General features: G+C 42.9%; 1 protein-coding gene across 1 annotated transcript in view; it reads right to left on the bottom strand.

Moving 5' to 3' along the window:
* Positions 1–6,155, bottom strand: part of ADD1 (adducin 1) — a 64,424-nt gene extending 58,269 nt beyond the window's left edge. Inside the window, 1 exon segment of the mRNA XM_017863125.1 lies at positions 5,928–6,155. Within this exon segment, the coding sequence (XP_017718614.1) occupies positions 5,928–6,122 (195 nt within the window). The 5' untranslated portion in view covers positions 6,123–6,155.
* Positions 6,156–27,277: the final 21,122 nt, after the last annotated feature.

The following is a 27,277-nucleotide window of genomic DNA, read 5'->3' on the forward strand; positions in this document are numbered from 1 at the left end:
CATCAAAATGTTCATTGTAATCCTTTTAGTCATAGAATTATCAGTAATTTTTCATATTCTACTTTATCCTTTGCAGTACTTTCTTCAAAATACTTTTCAAATTAGTTTTAAATGTGGAAAAAAAACGTAAACATCCATCCTTTATCAAATAATACTAAATCAGGCAAAAAAAAAAGTACAATTGGATTGATGGTGATTTTAATAGAAAATCACTATTATAACAATACAGATAATTTATATTCCCTACCTGCACTAAAATAATTTTTTCACATACCCTTAAATGAAATAAATATCGGCCAGGCACGGTGGCTCACGCCTGCCTGTAATCCCAGCACTTTGGGAGGCCAAGGCAGGCGGATCACAAGGTCAGGATATCCAGACCATCCTGGCTAACACGGTGAAACCCCGTCTCTACAAAAAATACAAAAAATTAGCTGGGCGTGGTGGCGGGCACCTGTAGTCCCAGCTACTTGGGAGGCTGAGGCAGAAGAATGGTGTGAACCCAGAAGGCGGAGCTTGCAGTGAGCCGAGATCAGGCCACGGCACTCCAGCCTGAGGGACAGAGTGAGACTGCGTCTCAAAAAAAAAAAGAAAAAACAAAAGAGGCCGGGCGCGGTGGCTCACGCCTGTATCCCAGCACTTTGGGAGGCCAAGGTGGGCGGATCACGAGGTGAGGAGATCGAGACCATCCTGGCTAACACAGTGAAACCCCATCTCTACTAAAAATACAAAAAATTAGCCGGGCATGGTGGCGGGCACCTGTAGTCCCAGATACTCGGGAGGCTGAGGCAGGAGAATGGCGTGAACCCGGCAGGTGGAGCTTGCAGTGAGCCGAGATCGCACCACTGCACTCCAGCCTGGGCGACAGAGCGAGACTCCATCTCAAAAAAAAAAAAAAAAAAAAAATCTTGTCAAACAGTTATAAATGATATCCAATATGAACATGTAAATTCACTGGATGTTAATCCACATCAAATTTACTTCTAGTTTGTCACTGCTTGAGCTGAAAACATATTGCAAGAAATTGCCAAGAGACAATCTAAGAGTACCTATCACTTGGGGGAAGCACACAACAAATACATGTACTGCTGTTAATTAAGGGTACAATAGAATGTGTCAAGAGCCCTCTGAGGACCCCCTATTTACCAAACCATGACAAGTAATGTCACAGATCATATTTTGTAGTCATCCATGAGGAAGGGAAAAGCTGAGAAGTACTCTGACTGCAAGCAAAAAATAAAGAAGAAAAGCAAAACATGGTGATTATTTAGCCATCTTTGTTATCAAAGCACAATGCAATGAGAGAGAAAGAGAGAGAAAGGGAAATATGTGCAAATACAGATAGGCCGGGCGCAGTGGCTTCCACCTGTAATCCCAGTACTTTGGGAGGCCAAGGGAGGCAGATCACTTGAGGTCGGGAGTTTGAGACCAGCCTGGCCAACACGGTGAAACCCTGTCTCTACTAAAAATACAAAAAGCCAGGCATGAAAGCTCGTGCCTGTAATCATAGCTCCTTGGGAGGCTGAGGTAGGAGAACCACTTGAACCCAGGAGGAGGAGGTTGTGGTGCGCTGGATATGGTGGTGCACACTTGTAATCCCAGCTACTCGGGAGGCTGAGGCAGGAGAATCGTTTGAACTCTGGAGGTGGAGGCTGCAGTGAGCCAAGATCATGCCACTGTACTCCAGCCTGGGTGACAGAGTGAGACTCCATCTCAAAAAAAAAAGAGAGAGAGTAAAGAGATACAGATGGCATCTCCTGAACATCACTGACAGCGCTGGTCACAGGGAAAGCAAAAGCTAAAGCTCCTTGCCTTCAGGAGCTCTCAGTCTGAAAATTCAAAGGATCTATTTCAATGGTTTTCAAATCCACATACAGATCTAGGGAAAGTTCAATTTGACACACACTACTAAGTACCAGGGTGCAGTTTTAGGCGCTAAGGATATACATACTGATAAATAATATGGTCCTTGCCATCCAGAAACTTAAAGCTTGGTAAGGAAGACATAAAAAGAAGAAAACCACAGTACGGGAGCCCTATGCATAAACAGCATTTCAGATGACCTGTACGTGCAGAAAGGACATGTGGCACAGAGCTGAGCTTAGTCCTGAGTGAGGGCCTGGAGCCACCAATCTGGATCTTAACGTCTGGCTCCAGCCAGCTGTCATTAGTCTAAGGACCTTGTGTGTGCCACTTTCATCATAACTCTTGCTGGTTCAACATCCATACTCTCAGCTTGGGACCCTCCCTACCTCTCCGCTTTTGGACCTTCTCTCCTCCAAAGATCCTGGCACCCAACCCACCTCAGGTTCCCACGTCCATGGTCAGCACTACACCTGCTCATTCCTAGTAACCATGCCCCCTCTTCAATCCCAAAGCCAAGTATGCGCCCTGCAACCACCCCCTCCTAGCATCCAGCTCACTTTCTTCCATCCATTTATCACCCTAACACCTTCTCACCTTTGCTCACCTCCCCATTCTGAAGTCCCTCACTGGCTTAGATCCATTGTAATGATTACATTGTAATCACTTTCCTGCTAACACCTCCAAATCTACCAAACCATCTGGCAAAACCTCAAGCCCCAGGCTGGAGTTCAGTGGTGTGATCATAGCTCACTGCAGCTGCAAACTCCTAGACTCAACTGATCCTCCTATCTCAGCCTCCCAAAGCACTGGGACTACAGGTATGAGCCACCGCGCCCAGCCTTGATGGTTACTGTGTTCTAAACCATCTGTGGGCAAGAACTTTACTCTCTTCTCTCTGCATCCCCAGTGCCTAGAACAACGCCTGGCACACACTAGGTGCTACCAGTTTCTCAACTATCCCAAGTCATTTTTACTTAGCTTCTTGCTGTTTTCATGTAAGAAAACTGCTCGAGCCAAAAGTCCAGGTGTTATCCTGATTCTTTTTTTCCCTTTCACTTCTTCCATCCCATCCATCAGCAAGTCCTATTGACACTACCTTCAAAATGAAAGCCATACAAATCTACCTCTTCCTCCCTCTACTATGCCATCTTGGCCCAAGCTGCCATGATCTCTCATTTGGAAGACAGCTTTTTCTCTTGCCCCAGCCGATTTTTACTCTAAACCAAACCCAGATTAATTTTCTTTAAAATTCTATTTGTCCTTTCCCTGTCTGCAGCCCTCCAATGACTCTGCCACACACAGAATGCAATGGAAACTCTCAATCTCAGCAAACACGGCCTTCCAGGATCTGCTCCCTCCTCTCTCCAACTTCACTGCACCTCACTCTGCCACTCCCAGGCCGAACCACATTGTCTGCCTTCTGCCTCTGTGGGCTCATCAAGCCCATCCCTATCCTAGGAATTTCATGTTAGCTGGTTCCTCAGCCGGGAACATTTCTCCTTTTTTTTTTTTGGAGACAAGGTCTCACTCTGTCACCCAGGCCGGAGTGCACTGGCACGATCACAACTCACTGCAGCCTCAGCTTGAGTGAACCTCCCACCTCAGCCTCTTGAGCAGCTAGGACTGCAGGGGCACGCTACCACGCCCAGCTAATTTTCATATTTTTTGTAGAGATGGTGTTTCACCAGGCTGGTCTCAAACTCCTGGGCTCAAGTGATCCACCGCCTTGGCCTCCCAAAGTGCTGGGATTACAGGCATGGGCCACCATGCCCAGCCAAGCACCCACACCCGGCCCCCTGATTCTTGAAAGACTGGCCCCTTCCTGTCATTGAGTTCAGATTAAACCTTCCCACCTGAGAACGGCCTTTCTGAGAGTGTCACACTTAATCTAATCGTCCTACTACTGTCCGCACTGCCCTTCTGCTTGTTCTTTATTGTTTATTTCCTTCAACGAGAGCGTAAAGACCGAGACTTGATCTGGGTAGCTACACAAGCAACATTTATGTCGAAATTTGCCAAGCTATATACTTAAGATTTGTGTGCGTTATGTAAGTTACACCTCAGTAACAACAACTAAACAAAATCTACTAAAGGCCTTGTATGTCTAATTTACTGCTAAATCTCCAGTTCCTTAAACAGCACATAAGAGACGATCAACATCTTTTTTTTTTTTTTTTTTTTTTTAAGAAAATCGGCTAGGCGCGGTGGTCGTCTGTAATTCCAGCACTTTGGGAGGCCGAGACGGTTGGTCATGAGGTCAAGAGATCAAGACATCCTGGCTAACGACGGTGAAACCGTCTTACTAAAAAAAAAAAAAAACAAAAAATAAGGGGTGAGTGCGGGGCTGTCGTCCAGCTATCAGGAGGCTGAGGCAGGAGAATGGCCTAACCCAGGAGCGGAGCTTGCAGTGAGCTGGATCGGCATGCACTCCAGGCTTGGGCGACCGAGGCAGACTCCGTCTCAAAAAAAAAAAAACAAAAAAAGAGAAGAAATAAAAAAGAGAAAAATCAGGCCAGGTGCGGTGGCTCACACTTAATCCGCACTTTGGACGGCGAGGCGGGGATCACGGAGGTCAGAGATCGAGACCATCCTGGGCTAACCAGTGGTGACAGTGAAACCCGTCTCTCCTAAAAATACAAAAAATTAGCGGGCGTGGTGGCGGGGCACGTGTCCCGTACTCGGAAGGCTGAGGCGAGAATGGCGTGAACCCAGGAGGCGGAGCTTGCAGTGAGGCCAGATCACGCCACTGCCTCGCCTGCGGTGAGCGAGCGGAGGACTCGTCTCAAAAAAAAAAAAAAAATCAATGATTTTCTGCCAAATGATACTCCCCTGATACGAAGGGGCAAAGCGAGAACAAATCAGAAGGGACAAAAAAGGATGAAGCATACACAAAGGCAGCAGCATCAACATGAGAAAACTATGCAGATACAACTACTTGACTGAAAGGTGCAATCTGGAAAACACTCAGTTGGGCATGACTATGACTCAAAATGCTGACTCTAACTAAAGGTATCAATCAACAAGCAGGTACTGTTAAGGCCTACTATATACCCAGGACTGAGCTAGGGTTTTTTTGGTTTCTTTTTGAGACAGTCTCACTCTGTTCTCCAGGATGGAGTGCACTGGCACAATCTCTGCTCACTGCAACCTCCACCTCCCGGGTTCAAGCGATTGTCCTGCCTCAGCCGCCTGAGTAGCTGGGATTATAGGCATGCGCCACCACGCCAGGCTAATTTTTGTATTTTTATTTATTTATTTATCTATCTATCTATTTATTTATTTATTTATTTATTTGAGACGGAGTCTCACTCAGTTTTTATTTATTTATTTGAGACGGAGTCTCACTCAGTTGCCCAGGCTGGAGTGTAGTGGCACAATCTCGGCTCACTGCAAGCTCTGTCTCCCGGGGTTCATGCCATTCTCCTGCCTCAGCCTCCCGAGTCACTGGGACTACAGGCATCCACCACCACGCCTGGCTAATTTTTTTTTTTGCATTTTTAGTAGACACAGGGTTTCACCGTGTTAGCCAGGATGGTCTCAATCTCCTGACCTCGTGATCCACCTGTCTTGGCCTCCCAAAGTGCTGGGATTACAGGCATGGGCCACCACGCCTGGCCAATTTTCGTATTTTTAATGGAGACAGGGTTTCACCATGATGGCCAGCCTGGTCTCGAACTCCTGACCTCAAGTGATCCACCCACCTCGGCCTCCCAAAGTGCTGGGATTACAAGCGTGAGCCAATGCACCCAGCCTAAGCTAGGTATTTTTTAAATTGTAATTTTAAAATTGCCCCAATATATAGAGACCCTCTGGAAAAGTCACAAGAGTAAAAAGGAGAAATTAACACTTCCTATCCTTTACAACACTGAAGATCTTTCATTTATGTTGTCTGATAACATGAACTAAACTGAATTCTTTCAACAACCATATACATATACTCAAGGCACTGATTTCCTGTGATAAGATCAATGAACTATGCCACTTATACAAGAGGGCATAAGACCTGAAGTATGAGAAAAGGAAAGATAACATCTGGTCAGAGAAAAGATTTCTCTTCTTACAGGGCTTTGCAGAATCATGGACACCCTTTTCTTTTGCTCCATCATGTTGAAGTCTTGGCGAAGGTCTGGTGCCATGTTCCTCTCCCTCAAGTACTCTGGGTTGTTCTCATCCACCCGGTCGAAGTACCTCTCCTTGTGAGGAGCTGTGGTCGGGGGTGGTGAGGTCACCACCGCGGCACGAGAATCCCCATTCATTGTACAATCTTTCTAGGTTCCTACAGAATCAAAATAAAAGAAATTATTGTTTTCAAATCAATGTCTAACAGTGTTTCATGATGAGCACATGAGCTTGGTAAACACAACCTTCAACAGGAGGATGCAATGACCAACTGACAGTGGAAACCATGACCTGTGAGGCTTCTTTGTGGCCTCAGAGGCACATGGCTGATCAACCACCTCCCACCCTCCCACTAACCAATGGCATGTTTTGTCCTAGCCATTGTTCCAAAGAAGAGAACAAGAGAACAATCTAACAAAGCAATTAAGTCCTCTGAAAAATCCAAAAAGAACTAAACAGTAAACTTTTGACCACGTGATTCTTTACAGACATGATTTGTCCCATACAGACAAGATCTGCACAGTTTATTCCAAAAGAACTTGATTTCTGATTTTTTTCCCCATAAGGTACCAGCAGTGCTTTTGCAAAGGATCCCCCAAACAGATCAACAGAATAGAAGCCGCTCACATACAACTCACATAATGGTAAATGTTCCTCCCTAACAGCTCCTTTCATTGCAGGTACTGGCAATGTCAAGATGCTCAGTTTGTTAATAACATAACATGCCAAGATGGCTCAAATTTAAAATTAAGTGAATACAGCTACTGACATTACATTCTTTTCTCGGGGACAGGGGAACAGGGTCTTGTTCTGCCACCAAGGCTGGAGGGCAGTGGCCCAGTCACAGCTCATTGCAACCTCAACCTCCCAGGCTCAAGTGATCCTTCCACCTCAGCCTCCCAAGCAGCTGGGACTACCAGCGTGCACCGCCATGCCTGGCTAATTAAAAAAAAAAGTTTTGTGGAGATGGGGGTATCCCTGAGTTGCACAGACTGGTCTCAAACTCCTGGCCTCAAGCAATCCTCTCACCTTGGCCTTCCAAAGTGCTGGGATTACAGGCATGAGCCACCACGCCCTGTTAGCTTTCAAATGTGCATATGAACCACCTGGGAATTAAATTAGTACACAAATTAAGATTCATTAGGTCTGGAGTGGGGCCTGAAATTCTGCATGGCTCATCAATTCCCAAGTGATACCAATGCTGCTGAACTTGAACCACACTTTGGACAGCAAGCCTATAGAGTAGAGCTTGTTAGGCAAAAAAGATATTTTTATTGTGGAACCAACAGCCAAAGAATCAGCTGAAGAAATTAGCTTTTTTTGTTTAAAAAAAGATCAATTTGATATTTCTGTTCTAAATGTGAAAGATAAAAATATGCTTAAAGTGGCAGTATTTCTTTTTTTCTTTTTTTTAATTTATTATTTTTTTGAGACAGTCTCACTCTGTCGCTCAGGCTGGAGTGCAATGGCATGACCTCGGCTCACTGCAACCTCTGCCTCCCAGGTTCAAGTGATTCTCTCCTGCCTCAGCCTCCCGAGTAGCTATGATTATAGGCGCGTGCCACCACACCTGGGTAAATTTTTGTATTTTTAGTAGAGACGGAGTTTCACCATGTTGGCCAGGCTGGTCTCGAACTCCTGACCTCAGGTGATCCGCCCGCCTAGGCCTTCCAAAGTGCTGGGATTTCAGGCATGAGCCACCGCGCCCAACCACTACTTCAAGAACTTAAAGGCAAAACATGAAAACAACTGGGAACTAAACATCAAAACAAAATAAATGAACTAACGACCTCAGTGGACTCTTTTTTCTCTTTGTTTTTGAGACAGAGCCTCATTCTGCCACCCAGGCTGGAATACAGTGGTGCAATCATAGCTCACTACAGCCTGGAACTTCTGGGCTCAAGCAATCCTACTGCCTCAGGCTCCTAAATAGCTGAGACTACAGGCCCACATCGCCACATCTGGCTACTTTTTTTTAGTTCTTTGGTAGAGATGAGGTCTCACTATGTTGCCCGGGCTGGTCTCAAACTCCTGGGCTCAAGTGATCCTCCTGCCTTGGACTTCCACAGTGCTGGGATTACAGGCATGAGCCCAGCCTAAGTGGAATCTCTGAAACTTACTCTTCTCTATTTATATCCTTTAAATTGTTTAATTTAATCTGGCTACTCAATCCATTTATTGTAAACCTTCCAAAAGAATGACCAAAGAACAAAACAAAAGTTATCTGGCAATATTTCATCAGATGTAATTGAAGCTGAACATTCTGAGCCAACAATAAAAATGTTCTGCTTCAGTGTTTCAAAAAAAAAGACCAAAGAAAATCATTGAGTCCCAATTGTAAACCATCTTCATCGGTAAATAAGGATATGAGGGTATATTTTAGAGGTAACTATAGCTATTTCCTGGTTCCCAGAAGATACTGAAAGATAGTAATCTTTGTAAAAACAACATATTTGAGATAAAGCAGGTATTACTTTCCCCTAGGTACAAATTGCTGTGTGAATGGGATAAGATAAAGACTGCACGCCAGGTATATACATGCTCCATTCCAATAAGGAAGTCTATAAACTTAAATCAAAATCAAAGTATACACATTCTGAGCCCAATTATCAAGATTAAGCACAATTCTACTTTGAAGTACAAACCTGTCCTTCATTTTTATAAATTATGGCTTCAGGTTTCATCAACTTCATTTTCAAGTAAAATCTCTACAAAGAAATTATTATTTGCTGGGCATAGTGGCACATGTCTGTAATCCTGGCACTTTGGGAGGCTGAGGCAAGTGGATGCCTGAGCTCAGGAGATTGAGACCAGCCTGGGCAACATGCTGAAACCCCGTTTCCACTAAAATACAAAATTAGCTGGGCGTGGGGTGCGCGCCTGTAATCTCAGCTCCTCAGGAGGCTGACGTACAAGAATTACTTGAACCCGGGAGGCAAAGGTTGCAATGAGCTGAGTCGTACTGCTGCATTCCAGCCCAAACAGAGTAAGACTCCGTCTTAAAAAAAAAAAAAAAAAAAATTAATCAAAAAGTTGAGAGAGAGAGAAAGGGAAAAATATGCAAAAAACAAACTTCTGGGCCGGGCGCGGTGGCTCAAGCCTGTAATCCCAGCACTTTGGGAGGCCGAGGCGGGTGGATCACGAGGTCAGGAGATCGAGACCCTCCTGGCTAACACGGTGAAACCCCGTCTCTACTAAAATACAAAAAACTAGCCGGGCGCGGTGGCGGGCGCCTGTAGTCCCAGCTACTCGGAGGCTGAGGCGGGAGAATGGCGGGAACCCGGGAGGCGGAGCTTGCAGTGAGCCGAGATCGCGCCACTGCACTCCAGCCTGGGCGACACAGCGAGACTCTGTCTCAAAAAAAAAATAAATAAACAAACAAACTTCTGGAACATTTTTCGTAGTATCTTAAAATAAATTTAAACTAATAAAATAAAATAATTTTAAAAGTAGGAACAGGTCAGGTGTGGGGGCTCATGCCTTGTAATCCCAGCACTTTGAGAAGCTGAGGCAGGAGGATCACTTGAGCCCGGGAGTTCAAAGCTGCCTAGCTTACATAGTAAGGACTGCATCTCAACAAAAACATCAAAAAAATTAGCCAGGAGTGATGGCACACGCCTGTAGTCCCAGCTACTCAGGAGGCTGAGGAGAGAGGATCACTTGAGCTGGGAGGTCAAGGTTGCAGAGAGCCATGAAGGCACCACTAAACTCCAGCCTGGGTGACAGAGCAAGACACTGTCTCAAATAAATAAATGTAACATAAACATTAAAATTTGCTCAATACAATATCATGTAACTATAGAGACTCTTTAGCATAATACAGATAAAAGAGTATAAAACATATTAAGGGGAAAACTATATTTCTTATTCTATTATGTAATGCTGTAATTATACACTGGCAAGATGATATAATGGCAAATAAGTTGGAATAAATTTGAGTAAGTTGATTAAAGTACGGATGAATGTTTCTTTATCTCAGTATTCTATAATGTTGCTTTAATTTTACTTATGTAATACATTTTAAGGTTTCACCATCAACAATATAGTGACAGTTAAATTAACGAAATCTTTGGGAACAATATTTTCAAATAAACACAGACAACAGAAAACAAAAGTCTGGATGAACCATGACAAATAAATATGACCTGCCCAAGTGACATCTACTTCCTCCACATCTCCCATCCCCCCAGATGTCACTCAAATCCAAGTCGTCATCACTCACCTCCCTGGACACTCAACGGCCTCCTAATTGGTTTCTCTACTTCCAGCCTCTTAACAACTCCCACAGCAATCCATTCTCTAAAATTTGGCCCTAGAGAATTTTAATGTAAGTCAGATCACGTCACTCACTCCTCCGCTTAAAATCTGAGAACTAATATGTGGACCTCAGTAGGATCCTGGTTGAAACAAACTGTAAAATAAAAATCTAAAAGTGACATTTGAGACAACTAGAAATTTGAACACTAGCTAGATTTTGATGGCATTAAGAAATTAGTTTTACATTTTAGGTGTAGTATTATTATGATTATATTAGATACAGAAATGTTTCTGGATAAAATAACATCTGAAATGCGCCTAAAACGTATGTGGGGGGAAGGGGAAGTGAAGTTACACAAGACTAGCCATGAGCTGATCACTGATGCTGGATGAAGATTGGTGCAGGACTCATCACACTGTGCTGTCTACTTCGTTTGTGTTTGAAACGCTCCATGATTCTTCTTGCTCTCAGAAGAAAGCACCTCCAGACCTTACATGAGCTGGTCTCTGCCTGCCTTCAGATGAAGATATTTCAGCATGCTTTTTCAGACTAATACTACTGAGATCAGGATGAACAGCTATCTAAGATTAACATCCCTTTTAAAAAATTTATTTCCATTTTATTTAATGTTTCCAAATTTAAAAAGTCAAGACACTTACACCAACTATCTTAAATGACATAAAAGCAATTCAATGTGTTTAACAATCATTTTTCCCCTTCAGTTCTGCTGCTTTTGGTATGATCGACAGGTAAATTGGATGGCATGTGCCTGGTTAGAAAACGTCATCTGTTGGCCAGGCACGGTGGCTCACGCCTGTAATCCCAGCACTTTGGGAGGCCAAGGAGGGGGATCACGAGGTCAGGAGATCGAGACCATCCTGGCTAACACGGTGAAACCCCATCTCTACTAAAAATACAAAAAAATAGCCGGGCCTGGTGGCGGGCACAGGTAGTCCCAGCTACTTGGGAGGCTGAGGCGAGAGAATGGCGTGAACCCAGGAGGCGGAGATTGCAGTGAGCCAAGATCGCACCACTGCACTCCAGCCTGGGCGACAGAGTTAGACTCCTGCAGAAAGAAAGAAAGAAAAGAGAGGAAGAGGAAGAGAAAAAGAAAGAGAAAGAAAGAGAAGAGAGGAAAGAAGAAAGGAAAGGAAAGGAAAGGAAAGGAAAGGAAAGGAAAGGAAAGGAAAGGAAAGGAAAAGGAAAAGGAAAAGGAAAAGGAAAGGAAAGGAAAAGAAAAGAGAAAAGAAAAGAAAAGAAAGAAAGAAAATGTCATCTGTTTACAAAAACCAGAATGCAGCACAGTTCCTATTTTGTCTGCAGTCACTTCACAAACTACTTATTTTGATTTTTGTTTAGGAGGCACATGGAACTGAAAATTTTAACTGCCCAATTTTATTCAACTACCCCACAAAAAAACACAAATGACAATCCTAACACTCTTCAATCTTTGGTGGGTTGAGATAGTAGACATTATTTGTTATCTTTAGTAGATTCAACTATTTAGCCTGAAAATGTTAACTTTTTCTCTTAACAGAGATAAATCTCCTTAGGGCCTTTCCTCTAATTTTGCTAGACTGGGTTCCAGGTGCCTGGTGAAGAACCCCTCATGTGATATTTGAAGTGTGAAAACCGTAAAGTACCCTGTTGCATCACACAAATTTTTGCTAGCTGGACAGACTAAGGACAGTTGGTTTGCTAAATGGCATTGAAGAAAATCCTGACGGAACAGCACTATTTAGTCCAAATAACATCCCTTTTCTAATGTCCCAGAAAACACCACTCTGCCTAGTACATTATTTACTGACCCGGAAATAACAAAGTACGGTACGCTGGAATATTTTTCTTAGCAGACGTACTGCAGCCCCAGGATGATCCATCTTTATTAACGTGTAACTAAATCTCAGGTCAGAAACCAGACAAATGTTTGCTTCTCTAAAATATATAATGAGGGAATTCTGAAACTTTTGGACAGATTCAATTATTTATTGGCATCTCCCTTCTGGCACAGACATCTTTGGTAATGGTAACTATTCCCAGCCTTCACATGATTTACTTTTGAGTCCCTAAAGCTGGAACATGAAAACCTAAGGCTGAAACAAGGAAGAAGAGAGCCAAGTGAAAAAGGCCTGCTAGAGGACCCAAAGGATCTTGTCCATTAGAATGCTCTTTGATTGTCAGCTAATAATGAATTACTGCTCCGTGGGAAAAAAGTCAGGAGATAATGAAAGTGGTATCCCCTGCTAGTGCCTTGGCAACCTGGCACCCAACTCCAGAGAGCCTTTGGAATTGTCAATAGGAGACCAAGAAGAGGGGTGATCTCTACAGTATCTTCCCTTATTTCTACTAACTCCTGACACACAATATATTTGCACTGGAGACACTTTCCACATTACATGCAAGGCACCAGAGATTAAAAAATACAAAGAGTAGCAGATGACAGACAAAATTCTCTTAGTGCATGACAGAACTCTACTTACAGTATATCAGCAGGGGAAAAGTGTCCATGTGTGGGAGGTAGAAAGAAGTGAGAGAGGATGTTATGAGTTGAATTGTGTCCACTCTCCAAAATTCACATGTTGAAGCCCTAACCCCCAGAGTTCTACAGAATATGCCCTTATTTGGAAATAGGGTCGCTACAGATATAATTCATTAAGATGGGGTCCACAAGGCAGACCTAATCCAAAATGACTTATGTCCTTATAAAATGGAAAATGTGGACAAAGAGACACACACAGGGAGAACTAAGTGTAGATGAAGGCAGAGGTTGAGGCAGTGCTTCCTCAAGCCAAGGAATGCCAAGGACTGCCAACTACCGAGCTAGAGAGAGGATGGGGCCCATTTTCCCTCAGTCTCGGGAGGAACCAGCCCTGCCCACACCCTGATCTTAGACTTCCAGCCTCCAGCACTGTGAGATGACACATTACTGTTGTTTAAGCCCCTGGTCTGTGGCACTTTGTTACAGCAGCCCTGGGAAACTCATACAGAGGGGCTGTCAGGAAAGCTTCACAGAGATGATTTCAGAGGAAAAACATGTGTCTGCCAGGTGGCTTGGGGAAGGCAGCAGTCACCTGGTGAATAAACACCTGTTGAGCTTTAGGGAGTAGCACAGAAGAGACAGCAGAGTGAGTGCAGTCAACCTTCCTCTGATTTTACACACAGTGTCTGGCACCCAGCAGGTGTTCCACACATTTTTAATGACCTAATTTAACTATTCTCTCTATTCTAAACCTTTCAGCCCCCACTCATTGTCAATATCCAACTCAAATGCTTCCTGCTCTATGAAGGTTCCCCATGCCCGAAGCCTGGCACCTGACCTCCTGTCTGTCAACATACACCATTCCCACCTCTCCCATGGCCACTTTCAAACAGGACCAAATCATATGCGGATAAATTATCTGGGTACATGCTTGCTCCATCACTGGTCTGTGGGCCTGTGAAATACAGGAACAATACATTTCTAACTCATGTTTGTACAAAGGCCCTGGGGGAGTGTTTTATACATAGCAGGGGCTCAACTGAGACTCTGTTTATTCCTGAAGTAAGGTATTTGCTACAAGGAACATCTAACTTCCCTCGGACAAAGGGCTCCACGAGGTCTGCATCCAAAATGAAACTGCATGGTCAGGAAATAGGCAGTGAAACAGAAGGTGGAGACTTCGCTGGAAAGAGTAGCGAGAGTGTAAGCAGACTTGGGGGCTCCAACACTGATGACTAAATCCAGTCAGAGGGCTGGAACAGTGTAGCAGTCAGCACACACCCTGGCCAGCACCCTGAGCAGAAGAGACATGGACACCCTGGCCAGAAATTCATTACAAACACTTGGAAACCTGCAATATTGGAAGGCTGCAGCACCAGCCAACGCAAAGGAAATCCCCGTTATCTACTGGCAGGAGGGAGCCCAACATCTGGCACTATCTCCCAAATCAAACAGCACAAATGTAGTAAGTTCTAACACCGCACTGCTTACAGTACTAGCCTAATGACGCGGTTCTCCACTACCCTAAAAGAGAACACCTACCTTATGTTGAAGGTTCTTCTTCACAGCTTTAGGCTGACTGAATGTGCCCTGTTTGGGACCTCAAAGCTCAGTAAAAGCCTTTAATTACTCTGATCGGATCATTTCTATTCCTGTGTCTCCGGATGTCCTCTTGCAGAAGAAGCTGCTCAAAAGGTACCTTTCAAATAATCACAGCTGAAGTTATCACTGTTTACTATGTGTGTATTAACTCATTTTTTCTGCAGATAAGGCATGACACAGTTAAGCAGCCAGTCAACAATGGGGTTGCTGGAGTCTGAACTCGGGCTGCCTGGCTCCAGAGCTCCTCCTCCTCCCTCCACTTCACATTGACAATCAGGATGTCTCCAATTAGAAACAAAAGCAAAACGTAAAACTGAACCACAGCAAAGTGTCCCAGCCTACTCAAGTGGGTCCTCTTGCTTCCTCGCTCTTTAATGATGAATGGTTAGTTAACGGCTTCCCAGCCTAAATCGTCCACATTTTATTAAGTCTTTTATACAATTATATAGCTGGTGTTTTTCTTTTAACTACAGCATTAATTAATCCTATGGTATATTATGAGAGATATTCCAGTTACTTGCTTAAGGTTGAGAAAGCAGTAAGAGGAGAAGCAAGAATTTGAAATTAAGACTGTGGTTTGGAGACTGCACTCCTAATTGCTTCTCATTAAACTGTGTTCTTGTTGCTGACAACAGGACTCTCCAGTCCAAGGGTCAGTACTGAGCCAAAAATCAGAGGTTGATTTCACTCACTCCTGTAAAACTTCAACACGTATGGAGTTACCTCTCCTGTAAAGTAAAAACAGCTCCCCTCCCAAACTCCAGACCTAATTTTTCCCAAACCCAGTTGAGGAAAATGCAGCTAGAAAATGCGAGGGATCCAGAAAAGTGACCATGAATTGTATAAGGACACTATGAAGACCACTGCAGAGAACAATGTTCTCACACACACTAATTAATCCCAACCACCCTAACAAGATGCCTCCATGTGCAGATCAAAGACTGACTCAGTGTTTTTGTGGGTTTTCTTTCTTTTTCAAACTGGGTCTTGCTCTGTCATCCAGGCTGGAGTGCAGTGGTGTGATCTGGGCTCACTACAACCTCCGTCTCCTGGGCTCAAGTGATCCTCCCATCTCAGCCTCCTGAGTAGCTTGGGACTACAGGCGCATGCCACCATGCCCAGAAAATTATTGTATTTTTTGTAGAGATGGGGTTTCGCCAAGTTTCCCAGGCTGGTCTTGAACTCCTGGGCTCAAGCAATCCACCCACCTTGGCTTCCCAAAGTATTGGGATTACAGGTGTGCCTGGCTCACAGTTTTAAGTTCCAGAGGTCTCACAACAAATAAATAGCTGGCTTTTTCAAAACCTAAATCCAAGACTACTTACTCTCAATGCCAAGCTCATCTACTGTACTGCAGCACAGAAAATCAAAATGTAAACACGGGAAGAGCTAGCAGGCACACTGGGGTTCTTCTGTCTAGTGCAGCACCATCTCCCCACCATTCAGCACAGAACAGGCCTCAATAAATATTTGGTAAATGAATGAATGATAAAAAAAAAAACACAAAATCATTCTGTATTACTAATTTTCACAAAATTTGTTTTCATTCCCCCCAAAAATACTATTTAAAATAACCTCCAGGCCAGGCACAGAGGCTCACGCCTGTCATCTCAGCACTCTGGGAGGCCAAGGCAGACAGATCACCTGAGGTCAGGACTTTGAGACCAGCCTGGCCAACATGGTGAAACCCCATCTCTACTAAAAATACAAAAAAAAAAAAAATTAGGTGCAATGGTGCGTGCCTACAGTCCCAGCTATTCCGGAGGCTGAGGCAGGAGAACTGCTTGAACCTGAGAGGCGAAGGTTTGCAGTAAGCCAAGATCATGCTACTGCACTCCAGCCTGGGGGACAGAGGGAGACTGTCTCAAAAAAAATGAAATGAAATAAATAAAATAAAACATCCAGAATTTTCAGATGGCCCATGAACAAATATCAATCAGTATACTCTTAAACAAGTTTTTTCAAGAAGAAATTCCACAAAGCAGACTACAGTTAAGATTTCAGGAGAGAAATCTAGGAGAAATAATTTTATATATCTGCTAGCTCGCACTTAAGCAAATAACAGAACCCAAGAGAGACCCTGCTGTAGTTACTATACTAATTCACATATTCTGAGCCACATGTCCTGAACAATCCACATGTGGGAAAAAGCAGAACTCGACTTATCTTCTGGCAATGTCAGCTGCTTTCTCTATTTTTGCTCCCTCATTATACTGTTACTGTCCTTCAATTAATATAATATTTTAATTTTTTAACTATACTTTTGTTGAAGTGATTAAATCTTTCAAAATCTTTTTATTGAAACAAAATTTTTTTCTGAATTTTACTCTGTGAGAGTGGTTTGCTAAATAATGGTTTGAGTTGGATTTTACTTTTCTAGAGGGAAGGAGAAGGTGGGGAAGTCTGGCAGGATTGCAGATAAGGCAGATTAAAATACTGACCACAAAAAAACAGGCAGTTTTGACAGAATTTAATAATCAACAACTAAAAGTTCCTAGTTGTGAAGTAGCTGGTTTATCTGGAAGACAAATGATAAAAGAAAGCTTTGAAAATTATCGTAAGGGCTCATAAACTGAGAACACCACAATGGGTAAGTGTACTGAGAAAAATATATTTATTCTGTACACGCAAAGGCTGAAACACGAGATACTTCATTAACTCTGAAACTTCTGAAGATGGTGCCAGGTTTTCCTTTTAGAGCTAGGCAGGAAGCATTTAAAATCACAAAAATAAGCCTAAGAAGACTTGCCAAAGGTATGTTCATTGAAAATTAATTATGTCAGCTGATGGAGACTTGAAAGTCTTTATGCTATCAAGTAATTATGAGTACACAAAATTTTAGACGGTCTGGTCTTCACAAAAACAAGGAAATACTGTTAGGCAGAAAAAAAAAAAAAAAAAAAAAAAAAAAAAAAAAAAAAAAAGTGTGTGTATGGTACCTTTTGTGGGGGGAAGGAAGAGAATAAGAAAAATATTCACATTTGCTTGTATTTGCATAAAGAAATGCAGGAAGAATATACAAGAAACTTACAATGGTGATTTACTTGTAAGGAAGAAGAGGGAGCTGGGTGGATAGGGACAGAGATGACCAGGAGATCCTTTATTGTTCATAGATACACACACACATACATTTTTAAAGATTTATAAAACGTAAATTTACAAAATAATAAAATTTGAAAAATGAAACAAGTGAGGCACAATGGGGCCCGGGAGTTAAAGTCCAGCCAGGCAACAAAGCAAGACCCCATCTCTTAAAAAAACAAAAACTCAAACCATTAAGAACATAAAATAATAAGCATCACTGAGAGCAATAGGCCCCCCATTCCCTGCAGGCATCAGCTCCCACCCCACCTCCTGGAGAGGAGACTCCACAGGGAGCCAGGGACCCTGACCAGAAAGGGGAAGGAAGTGTAAACACCTAAGAGTGCTCATGAGTGTAGGGCCACCTGGCAGACGGGCACACAGAGCAGGACTCCAAAAATCTCCTGAGCTTGGCATCTCAGATGCATTCGAATAAATAAAATAATAAGCATCACTGTGGGTATAAAATGAACAGTGAACAGAGGACACTGTTGGAACACTGTATTTTCAGCAGCATAATGATACCAAACATTTGTTTAAAGTTTTATATTTTACAATATAAATTCTTTTTTTTTTTTTTTGAGACGGAGTCTCGCTCTGTGGCCCAGGGTGGAGCAATGGCACACAGGATCTTGGCTCACGGCAAGCTCCGCCTCCCAGGTTCAAGCAATTCACCTGTCTCAGCCTCCCAAATAGCTGGGACTACAGGCACACGCCACCACGCCCAGCTAATTTTTTGTATTTTAGTAGAGATGGAGTTTCACCATGTTGCCCAGGCTGTTCTTGAACTCCTGAACTCAGGCAATCTGCCCGCCTCGGCCTCCCAAAGAGATAGGATTATAGGCATGAGCCACCACGCCCGGCTATAAATTCTGTTATTTAAGTGTTTTAGCAGGATAGCCTTATCCTGATCTCACAGGTCATAAAATGTAGGTCCTCGGAGATTGTATCTTACCTTAAGGTAGAGATAGTAAATTAACCAAACTCTCTAGTTGACAATGTATGGGGGTTAAATGTGCCCCACATGGTCTCCAAAATGATTCTGTTCATATCAGAACAGAATCTTTTCTTTCTTGCTTATCTTTTCTCTGGAACTCAGTATTTCAATCTATAAACAGGCTGAAGTAGCCAGGCACAGTGACTTATGCCTGTACTCATAGCTACTTGGGAGGCTGAGGCAAGAGGATCACTTCAGCCCAGGAGTTTGAGATCAGCCTGGGCAACACGGTGAGACCCTATGTCTTAGAAAACAAAAAACAAAACAAAACAAAACAAAAAAACAAGGTGTAGTAATAGCAACCATGAGTGATACTGTAAAATCAAAAATGCTGTCTGGAAATCATTTAGAGTGTTTGGCAGACAGCAGACACTCACTGTAGGGTGGCTAAGATTACTGAACAAACCTAAGAACCAAGTATCCTGGCTTCCAAGACTATGAACTTTCCACAGCACCAAACTGCTTCTTGCAATGATTTTTACTGTCAGTGACAACTGAAAATTTCTGATCCCTGTCATAACACTTGGTTTCCAAAATATATTAAATACTGTTTCTCATATATGTAATTTGCTTCTAATTATCACTACCACTTTCCTATACTAACATTCAAATAATTTCTGAAGTCTTTAAAAATTCCAAGTAAAGCCTGGTACAGTGGCTCACAACTGTAATCCCAGCACCTTGGGAGGCAGAAGTGAGCAGATCGCTTCACCCCAGAGTCTGAGACTAGCCTGAGCAATATGGCAGAACCCTATCTCTACAAACACAAACAAACAAAATACAAAAATTAGATGGGCATGGTGGCATGCACCTGTAGTCCCAGCTACTCGGGAGGCTGAGGTGAGAGGATCACTTGAACCCAGAAGAGGCTGTAGTGGGCCACGATCATGCCACTGCACTCTAGCCTGGGTGATAGAGTGAAGCTCTGTCTCAAAAAAATTAAAATAATAACATGAAAATTCCAAGTGATATTTGGAAGGGAAAATCATGAAAAGTCTTAATAGCCACAAATGGCAAAAAAAGGCCAAACATAAATTTAAACAAAGGAAAATTATGATTCAAATTGCATACATACGTATTAGTTCTTACTTATATGGCACCAAAATGGAGTCATTTCAATAGGCATGACAGTACAGAGGTAGAGGGGAGAGGCCACACTTTAGAAGTCTCTATAGTTGGGTCATGGAGAGAAGTGGCAGATCCCATGCAACTTTTCAAAAGCAATGGAGCAGAGTCAAAGGATGACAATCACTGTCATGGAGTCAGCACTCAGTCACCAAGTATCTACCAAGCACCAACTGTGAGGCTGCTACAGACCAGGCACTGCTCAGCAATCCAGATTCTTGGGGGACATCAATGAACAAAACAAAGATTTCTTACATTCCTGCAGGGAGGCCAGGCAGTAAACATGATACATAAGTAAATCACACAGTCTGTTAGAAGGCGACAAGTGCTATGGGTAGGGAACTGGGAGTCCACCAGGTGGGGAGGTGAGTCACATCATTAAGTACGAAGAGCAGAGGAAAGCTCCCAGAGAAGGGGACAGCTGAGGAAGGACTCATAGACAAACAGGTGGTGAGAGCACTGGGCCAGGTGGCCATATATCCATATATCCAGAAAGGCATTCCAGGCAGAGAGAAAGCTAGAGCCAAAACCCCAGGTAAGAACTGGCTTTTGTCTGGGAATGGGAGAGGGGAATAAAGCTGTCTGTTTATCATGTCCTTTCTTTAAGCATTGAGATAGTTCAGTCACATTTTGGTAAATAAGCAAAGATAAAAAGAAGCTAAGAGTTGAGCATCCTGTTTAATTTTACATAGAAAACTAGTGGCAGGGGTAGGATTTGAATCCATAGCTCCTAAAACCCTGGTTTGAACCTCTGAGACCCACTCCTCAGTGACGCTGGTTTCAATTCCTTCTGACCGCATTCACTTTACTAGCTCTCAGCAACATCTGGCACAGCTGCTCCCACTTTCAGGAATCACTGTCCTCTTCTGGTTTTCAGACATCAGTTTCTGGTTTTCTTCCTACCTCTCCAGCTACTGCTGGGACTCTCCCTTGCTGTTCTACCTCTTTTATCCAACTTCTACCTGCTGGGGTGCCCAGTACCCTGAGCTGCTTCTCTTCCCTAGTTATCCCATTGCCTTAAGCCAGGGGTGTCCAATCTTTTGGCTTCCGTGGGCCACTCTGGAAGAAGAACTGTCTCGGGCCACACATAAAATACACTAACACTAACGATAGTTGATGAACTTAAATCTCATAGTGTTTTAAGAAAGTTCACAAATTTGTGTTAGGCTGCATTCAAAGCTGTCCTGGGCCACACGTGGGCCACAGGTTGGACAAGTTTGCCTTAAAGGATTACACTGATCCAGGTTCATCCTTGGCTCTAAACACCACCTCCACCAGTGGTTCTCAGCCCTCGCCATACATTAGAGTGACCTAGATAGCTTTAAAACAAACCATGGCTAGACCCAAACCCAGACCCACGGAATCTGAATCTCTAGGAATGGAGCCTGGGCATCAGCATTTTTAAAGGTGAGTCAAATGTGCACTCAAGAGTTGAGAACCACTGATTTATATACACTAATGGACCCCAAATTTTTATCTCTAGCCCTAAACTCTTCCAAGTCCAAACATGCATGTCCAAATGGCGACAAAACATCTGTTTGAATATTTAAAGTCCACTCAAACCTAACTTATTCAAAATAAGACTCAATCTCTAGTCTTGTCTCTCTGCTTCTAAACTCGTAAACTCTTAATAATTCATTCTCCATAAAGGTATTACTATATTTAAATGTCACACCCTACTTAATTTGGCAGTGGTAGTTCATGCCTCTAATCCCAGCACTTTGGGAGGCCAAGGACCACTTGGGGCCAAGAGTTCAATGGCTTCCCACAGCCCCTAGAATAAAATCTGCACTCTTGACCCCAACATGCAAGGGCCTTCCCAGTTTGGCCCCCAGCCCCCACGCTCCCTTGCTCACCATCTCCCAGACACACCAGTCTCCCTTCTGTCCTCAAACACCCCCAGTCCCTTCCTGCCTCAGTCTTTGTACTTGCTGTCCTCTCTGCCTAGAACAAATAATTTATTCCTGCTACTCTGAATGCTTTAGTCCTTATCAGTTTGGCTGCCAGTCAAATTTCACCTCTAAATTTTGAAGTCTGCTTCCCTGCCCACCCTATTTAGAATAGTCCCCACTCCCAGCTCTCTCAAATCACCCTGGACTTTTTGTGTTTTCTTACCCTTCAAAGCACTTATCACTATCAGGGCACAGACTCTGGAGCTAGACTGCCTGAGTTCAAACTCCAGCTCAGTCACTCACTGACTCTGTAACCTTGGCAACATTTCTTAACTTCTCTGGTGGAAGTTTCCACATGTGAATTATGAGTTTAATAACAGGTTAATGCATGTAAAATGCTTAGAGTAAGTGGCTGATAAATAGGAAGTACTTAAGTGTTAACTCTTAGTATTACTGTCAGAAATAAACTATCTCCCCCAGTATAATAAAACTCCCAAGAGGACAAGAAACTTGTCTGTCTTATTCACTACTATATTCACAGAGCTGTCACCATAATAGTCTCTCAATTAATACATATTAAAGAACAAATACATTTCCAGATCTAACATTTTGGACTAACAATGCTAATCTAAGTTTGGTTTCTAAAGGCATATGACTAAGAAAAACCTTTGCTTTGCTTCATTCAATCACAACTGACATCCCACTGAAGACACCCTTGGGGGACAGCGGCAAACTAAAACACTCCAAATTTCACTCACAAGTTCGCCACTCACAAGGAAATTCTAGACTGCAAATGGACAATCTGCATATCAAATGGGGTTTTGTATCTCTGAATTAAGAAGGTCTTATGTTTCCAAGAATTACGTCAATTCCCAACGTTGATAAAGCAAAAGTAACTACTATGTCTGCCTCTTGATGGCTAGATTTGGAGACTAAAGCTCACATAAACAACTCCCAGAGGTAGGACAATAAGAAAAGAAAGAAAAGGAGATTTCTAGACCTCAGGGAAGTTGTAACTAAGTGAGCCTGGTACTACAGTGAAACCCCATAAAGACTGCAGGAAGACTCAGCTAAGTCAGGAAGCACAGGTTGACTGGACACAGTATAGAAAACTCTACGTAAGATTTTATAAGGAAGGAAAAAACCAACACTCTATAATCTAATTAAACACGTAAGGAGGGATTAACAGTACTAACCTGAGAATGTTTCTCCTAAAAAAAAAAAAAACAAAAAAAAAACAAAGGAACAATACAATACCAGGGGAATCATTTAATAATTATAAAACAGTAAGATGGAAAAGTATGCCATCATAAAGTGATCTTATGAATAACGCGGCTGCTAAATGAAATGGTGGTAAACAATGTGTCTAAAGTGGTAACTGCGTGAAGGGTAAGCCTGACAGTGGAAAGGAAAAATTACAGTAAAGAAAACCTCCAAAATGGGCAAGGATTAAATAAAAAGTTTCACTTCGTTTTTGGCTTACATACTCTGAAAAGGAAGCAGAGGCTATCACTAAAATTTCTCTGTTTTGGTAGATGGGAAATGTCTGCTTTGTTTTGGCTTTTTTCAGACACGGTCTCAATGTCGCCGAGGCTGGAGTGTAGAAATGTCTACTTAGACATTTCTCTCAGTTGGTGAGCATGAATTTTTTTATATGCTTATTTACATTTAAAATTTCCCGGCCGGGCGCGGTGGCTCAAGCCTGTAATCCCAGCACTTTGGGAGGCCGAGACGGGCGGATCACGAGGTCAGGAGATCAAGACCATCCTGGCAAACACGGTGAAACCCCGTCTCTCCTAAAAACTACAAAAAACTAGCCGGGCGAGGTGGCGGGCGCCTGTAGTCCCAGCTACTCGGGAGGCTGAGGCAGGAGAATGGCGTGAGCCCGGGAGGCGGAGCTTGCAGTGAGCTGAGATCCGGCCACTGCACTCCAGCCTGGGTGACAGAGCGAGACTCCGTCTCAAAAAACTAAAATAAAATAAAATAAAAAAATAAAAATAAAATTTCCCATAGTCTATTATTTCCTTTGTCCACATATCTGTTGAGATCTTCATGTATTTATTTCTACACACACATCTGAAAAAAAAATGGTACAGGTATTGACCCTTTTATCATATTTGTCATTCTCAGATTATTATCTTCTATAATTTTATTTTTCAATAAGAAAATATTTTAACATTTTGCATATTTAGGTCAACAAACCTTTTCCTTTGTGATTTCTTCTGCTTTTAAAAAGAAAGTTATTATTCCTTCCCAAGCACACATCTAATAAAATGTACCAAGAAAATGTTAAGGCGTTATCTCTGATAAACATTTTATTTTGCTTTGTCTCCACAGTGCCTCTATAATTTTAAACATTTCTTTTTAATCCACCTGGGATTTATGCTGATGAATGATACGTTTTCTAGCTATCACATCATCAACAATCCCTTCTCCCCACAGACAAAGAGGCGCAGGGTCCAAAGAGGCAGGTTTTGACTTTGTACCAGCAATGCCCCTACTATCACTTCATAGGCTTATCGTCTTCTGTACGTCAGTTTCCACATGTGCAGTAAAATACACTCGGTCATATGTTCCCAGGTTGTTGGGGCAATTAGAACTAATAAATGTAAAATGCCTAGCACAATGTCTGGAACACAGATCTCCCATGATAGTAAATATGTTTATTATTCATTGTTTGTTGAGCCATGGTCTCACTACATGGACAAGGTTGGTCTCAAACTCCTGGCTTCAAGTGATCCTCTGACCTCAGCTTCTCAAACTGCTAGGAATACAGGCATGAGCCACTGCCTGGCCTTGGGTGTGGTTTTGAAAATGACTCTGAGTGAAGCAACGAAAGATAAATCAACCATCTGTCTAACTGAACAAATGCGAGTGAACTTTAATGCACCCTATCCTGTTTATATTTCCACAGTATGTCTAGTATCGCTGGTGCAGAAAATAACCTGGTTTGGGTCTTTATCAAAATTCCATTAGCCTCGCAATGCTGATTAATAAATGTGCTCAACTCCTATCTATGGTTTATAACTCTAAGGCCAGACAACCCAGGTTCTCATCCCAGTTCACTAAACTATGTAACCTTAGGCACATTTCTTCATCTCTCTCTATTTCAGTTTCTTCATCTGTAAAATGAGAATCCTTATCTACTTCCTTGGTTTAAGATTAAATGAGTTAACTTATGTCAAGTGTTTAGTACAAGGTACATAGTAAACACTCAGTAAGTGGTAGCTATCACTATTATTATTAGCAGTAGCAGCAACAGCATTATCTTTAAAGACTGACTGAATCTCTCTAAAAAGGACACCAGAACATCATTCTGTATTGGACAATAATTAACGGTCTTTCCTGGTATTTGCAGGGGGACACATCTCTCTACCACATAGTAGAGTTCCCTCTTAGAGGCTGTATCACTGCTGCGTATGGTCATTTTTTTAATCCAACTGCCAGACTGCGAGCTTACTGAAGGCAAGAGCTATTACAATGCTTTACTTCCAATACTCCTAACATAATGCTCTGAACACAGATCTTAAATAAATGCTTATTAAATTATTACATTATAATAAAAAAAAAAAGCAATGAGACAGAACCTTAGAAGCATGTATTTTCTGCCCCAGAAGGAACTTTAGAAGTCACCCAGTCATTTCACAGATGCTAAAATCGAGTTCCAGAACAAAGTAATGATTTTACCAAAGTCTTGTATGCTGGCCACACTGGAGTCAGTTCCCCTGTATCATGGAAAACACCAACAACACACCTCACTCGCTCCCTGGGCTGTCAAACTGTGCACTTTGGAACCAACCTCACACTGAATACACCTTTTGTTTTAAACTAGTTCCCAATCACTATTTCCATTTGGAGACCTCAACTAACACAAATACTTGAAAATCCCTACCACTCAGATTTTCTCTGTGAGACAGGGTCTCGCTGTGTCGCCCAGGTTGGAGTACAGTGGTACAATCTCAGCTCACTGCAACCTCTGCCTCCTGGGCTCAAGCGATACTCCCACCTCAGCCTCCTGAGTAGCTGGGACCACAAGTGCACCCCATCATGCCCAGCTAATTTTTGTATTTTATGTAGAGACGGTGTTTCGATTTGCCCACATTGGTCTCAAACTCCGGGGCTCAAGTGATTCTCTAGCTTCAGCCTCTTGAGTAGCTGAGACTTAGACTACAGGAGCACCACCATGCCTGCTAATTTTTAGAATAAAAAAAAACTTTAAATTGAATTTTTAGGTCAAAAAATGAATAACAGCTTAGACACAAAGAGGAATCTGTGAACTAAAACATAGCTTTGAAAAAATTACCCTGGCCAGGTGCAGTGGCTCACGCCTGTAATCCCAGCACTTTGGGAGGCTGAGGTAGGCAGATCACGAGGTCAGGAGATCGAGACCATCCTGGTTAACACTGTGAAACCCCGTCTCCACTAAAAATACAAAAAAATTAGCCAGGCGTGGTGGCGGGCGCCTGTAGGCCCAGCTGCTCGGGAGGCTGAGACAGGAAAATGGCATGAACCCGGGAGGCGGAGCTTGCAGTGAGCCAAGATCAAATCACTGCACTCCAGTCTGGGCGACAGAGCAAGACTCCATCTCAAAAAAAAAAAAGAAAGAAAAAAAGAAAAAATTACCCAGAAACCAGTACAAGGAGAAAAAGAGATGCAAAATATGAAAGAAGAGATATAAATAACAGAATAAGGGCCGGGCGCGGTGGCTCATGCCTGTAATCCCAGCACTTTGGGAGGCCGAGACAGGTGGATCACGAGGTCAGGAGTTCGAGACCATCCTGGCTAACACGGTGAAACCCTGTCTCTACTAAAAATACAAAAAATTAGCCAGGCGTGGTAGCACACACCTGTAGTCCCAGCTACTCAGGAGGCTGAGGCAGGAGAATTGCTTGAACCCGGAAGGTGAAGGTTGCAGTGGCCTGAGATCCCACCACTGCACTCCAGGCTGGGCAACAAAGCGAGACTCCATCTCAAAAAAAATAAAATATAAAAAACAATAGAATAAAAAAGTTGACTGGGTGTGATGGCTCAAACCTGTAATTCCAGCACTTTGGGAGGCTGAGCTGGGCGGACCACCTGAGGTCAGGAGTTTGAGACCAGACTGGCTGACATAGTGAAACCCCGTCTCTATTAAAAATACAAAAATTAGCCAGATGTGGTGGTGCACGCTTGTAGTCCCAGCGACTTGGGAGTCTGAGATGCGAAAATCACTTGAACCCAGGAGGTGGAGGTTGCAGTGAGCAGAGCTCACGCCAGAGCACTCCAGCCTGGGCAACAGAGCAAGACTCTATCTTAGGGAAACAAAAAACAAAAAACAAAACAGTCTAGGAACCATTTACTTGAGTTACATGCAGAAATAATAAATAGGGAAGGGTAAATATTCCAAGAGAAAATGGCTGACAACTTCCCAGAGCTGAAAGACATGAATCTACAAAAACCAAGCAAAATAAATAAAGATAAATTCATACCTTACACACATTGTAATGAATATGCAGAATAGCCAAGGCCAAAATAAAGAAAAGAAACTTCTAACAGAAGCCAGAAAGAAAAAAGACAGATCACCTACAAAGGAAAAACAAACTGACTACTGCCGAACTCGCCAACAGAAACAACAACAGTAGAGAGCAGTAGGATAACTCCAAAATGCTGGAAAGAAATAGCTGTCAATCTGGATTTCTATGTCAAGTAAAATTACCTTTCAAGAACTTAGGTGAAGGTTGGGAGTGGTGGCTCATGCCTGTAATTCTAGCACTTTGGAAGGCTGAGGTGGGAGGATACTTGAGCCCAGGAATTCAAGACCAGCCTGGGCAACATAATAGTGAGATCCGTCTCTATTTTATTTATTTATTTATTTATTT

This window comes from Rhinopithecus bieti, unplaced genomic scaffold (assembly GCF_001698545.2).
Source record: "Rhinopithecus bieti isolate Rb0 unplaced genomic scaffold, ASM169854v2 scaffold_68244, whole genome shotgun sequence".
Lineage (NCBI taxonomy): Eukaryota > Metazoa > Chordata > Mammalia > Primates > Cercopithecidae > Rhinopithecus > Rhinopithecus bieti.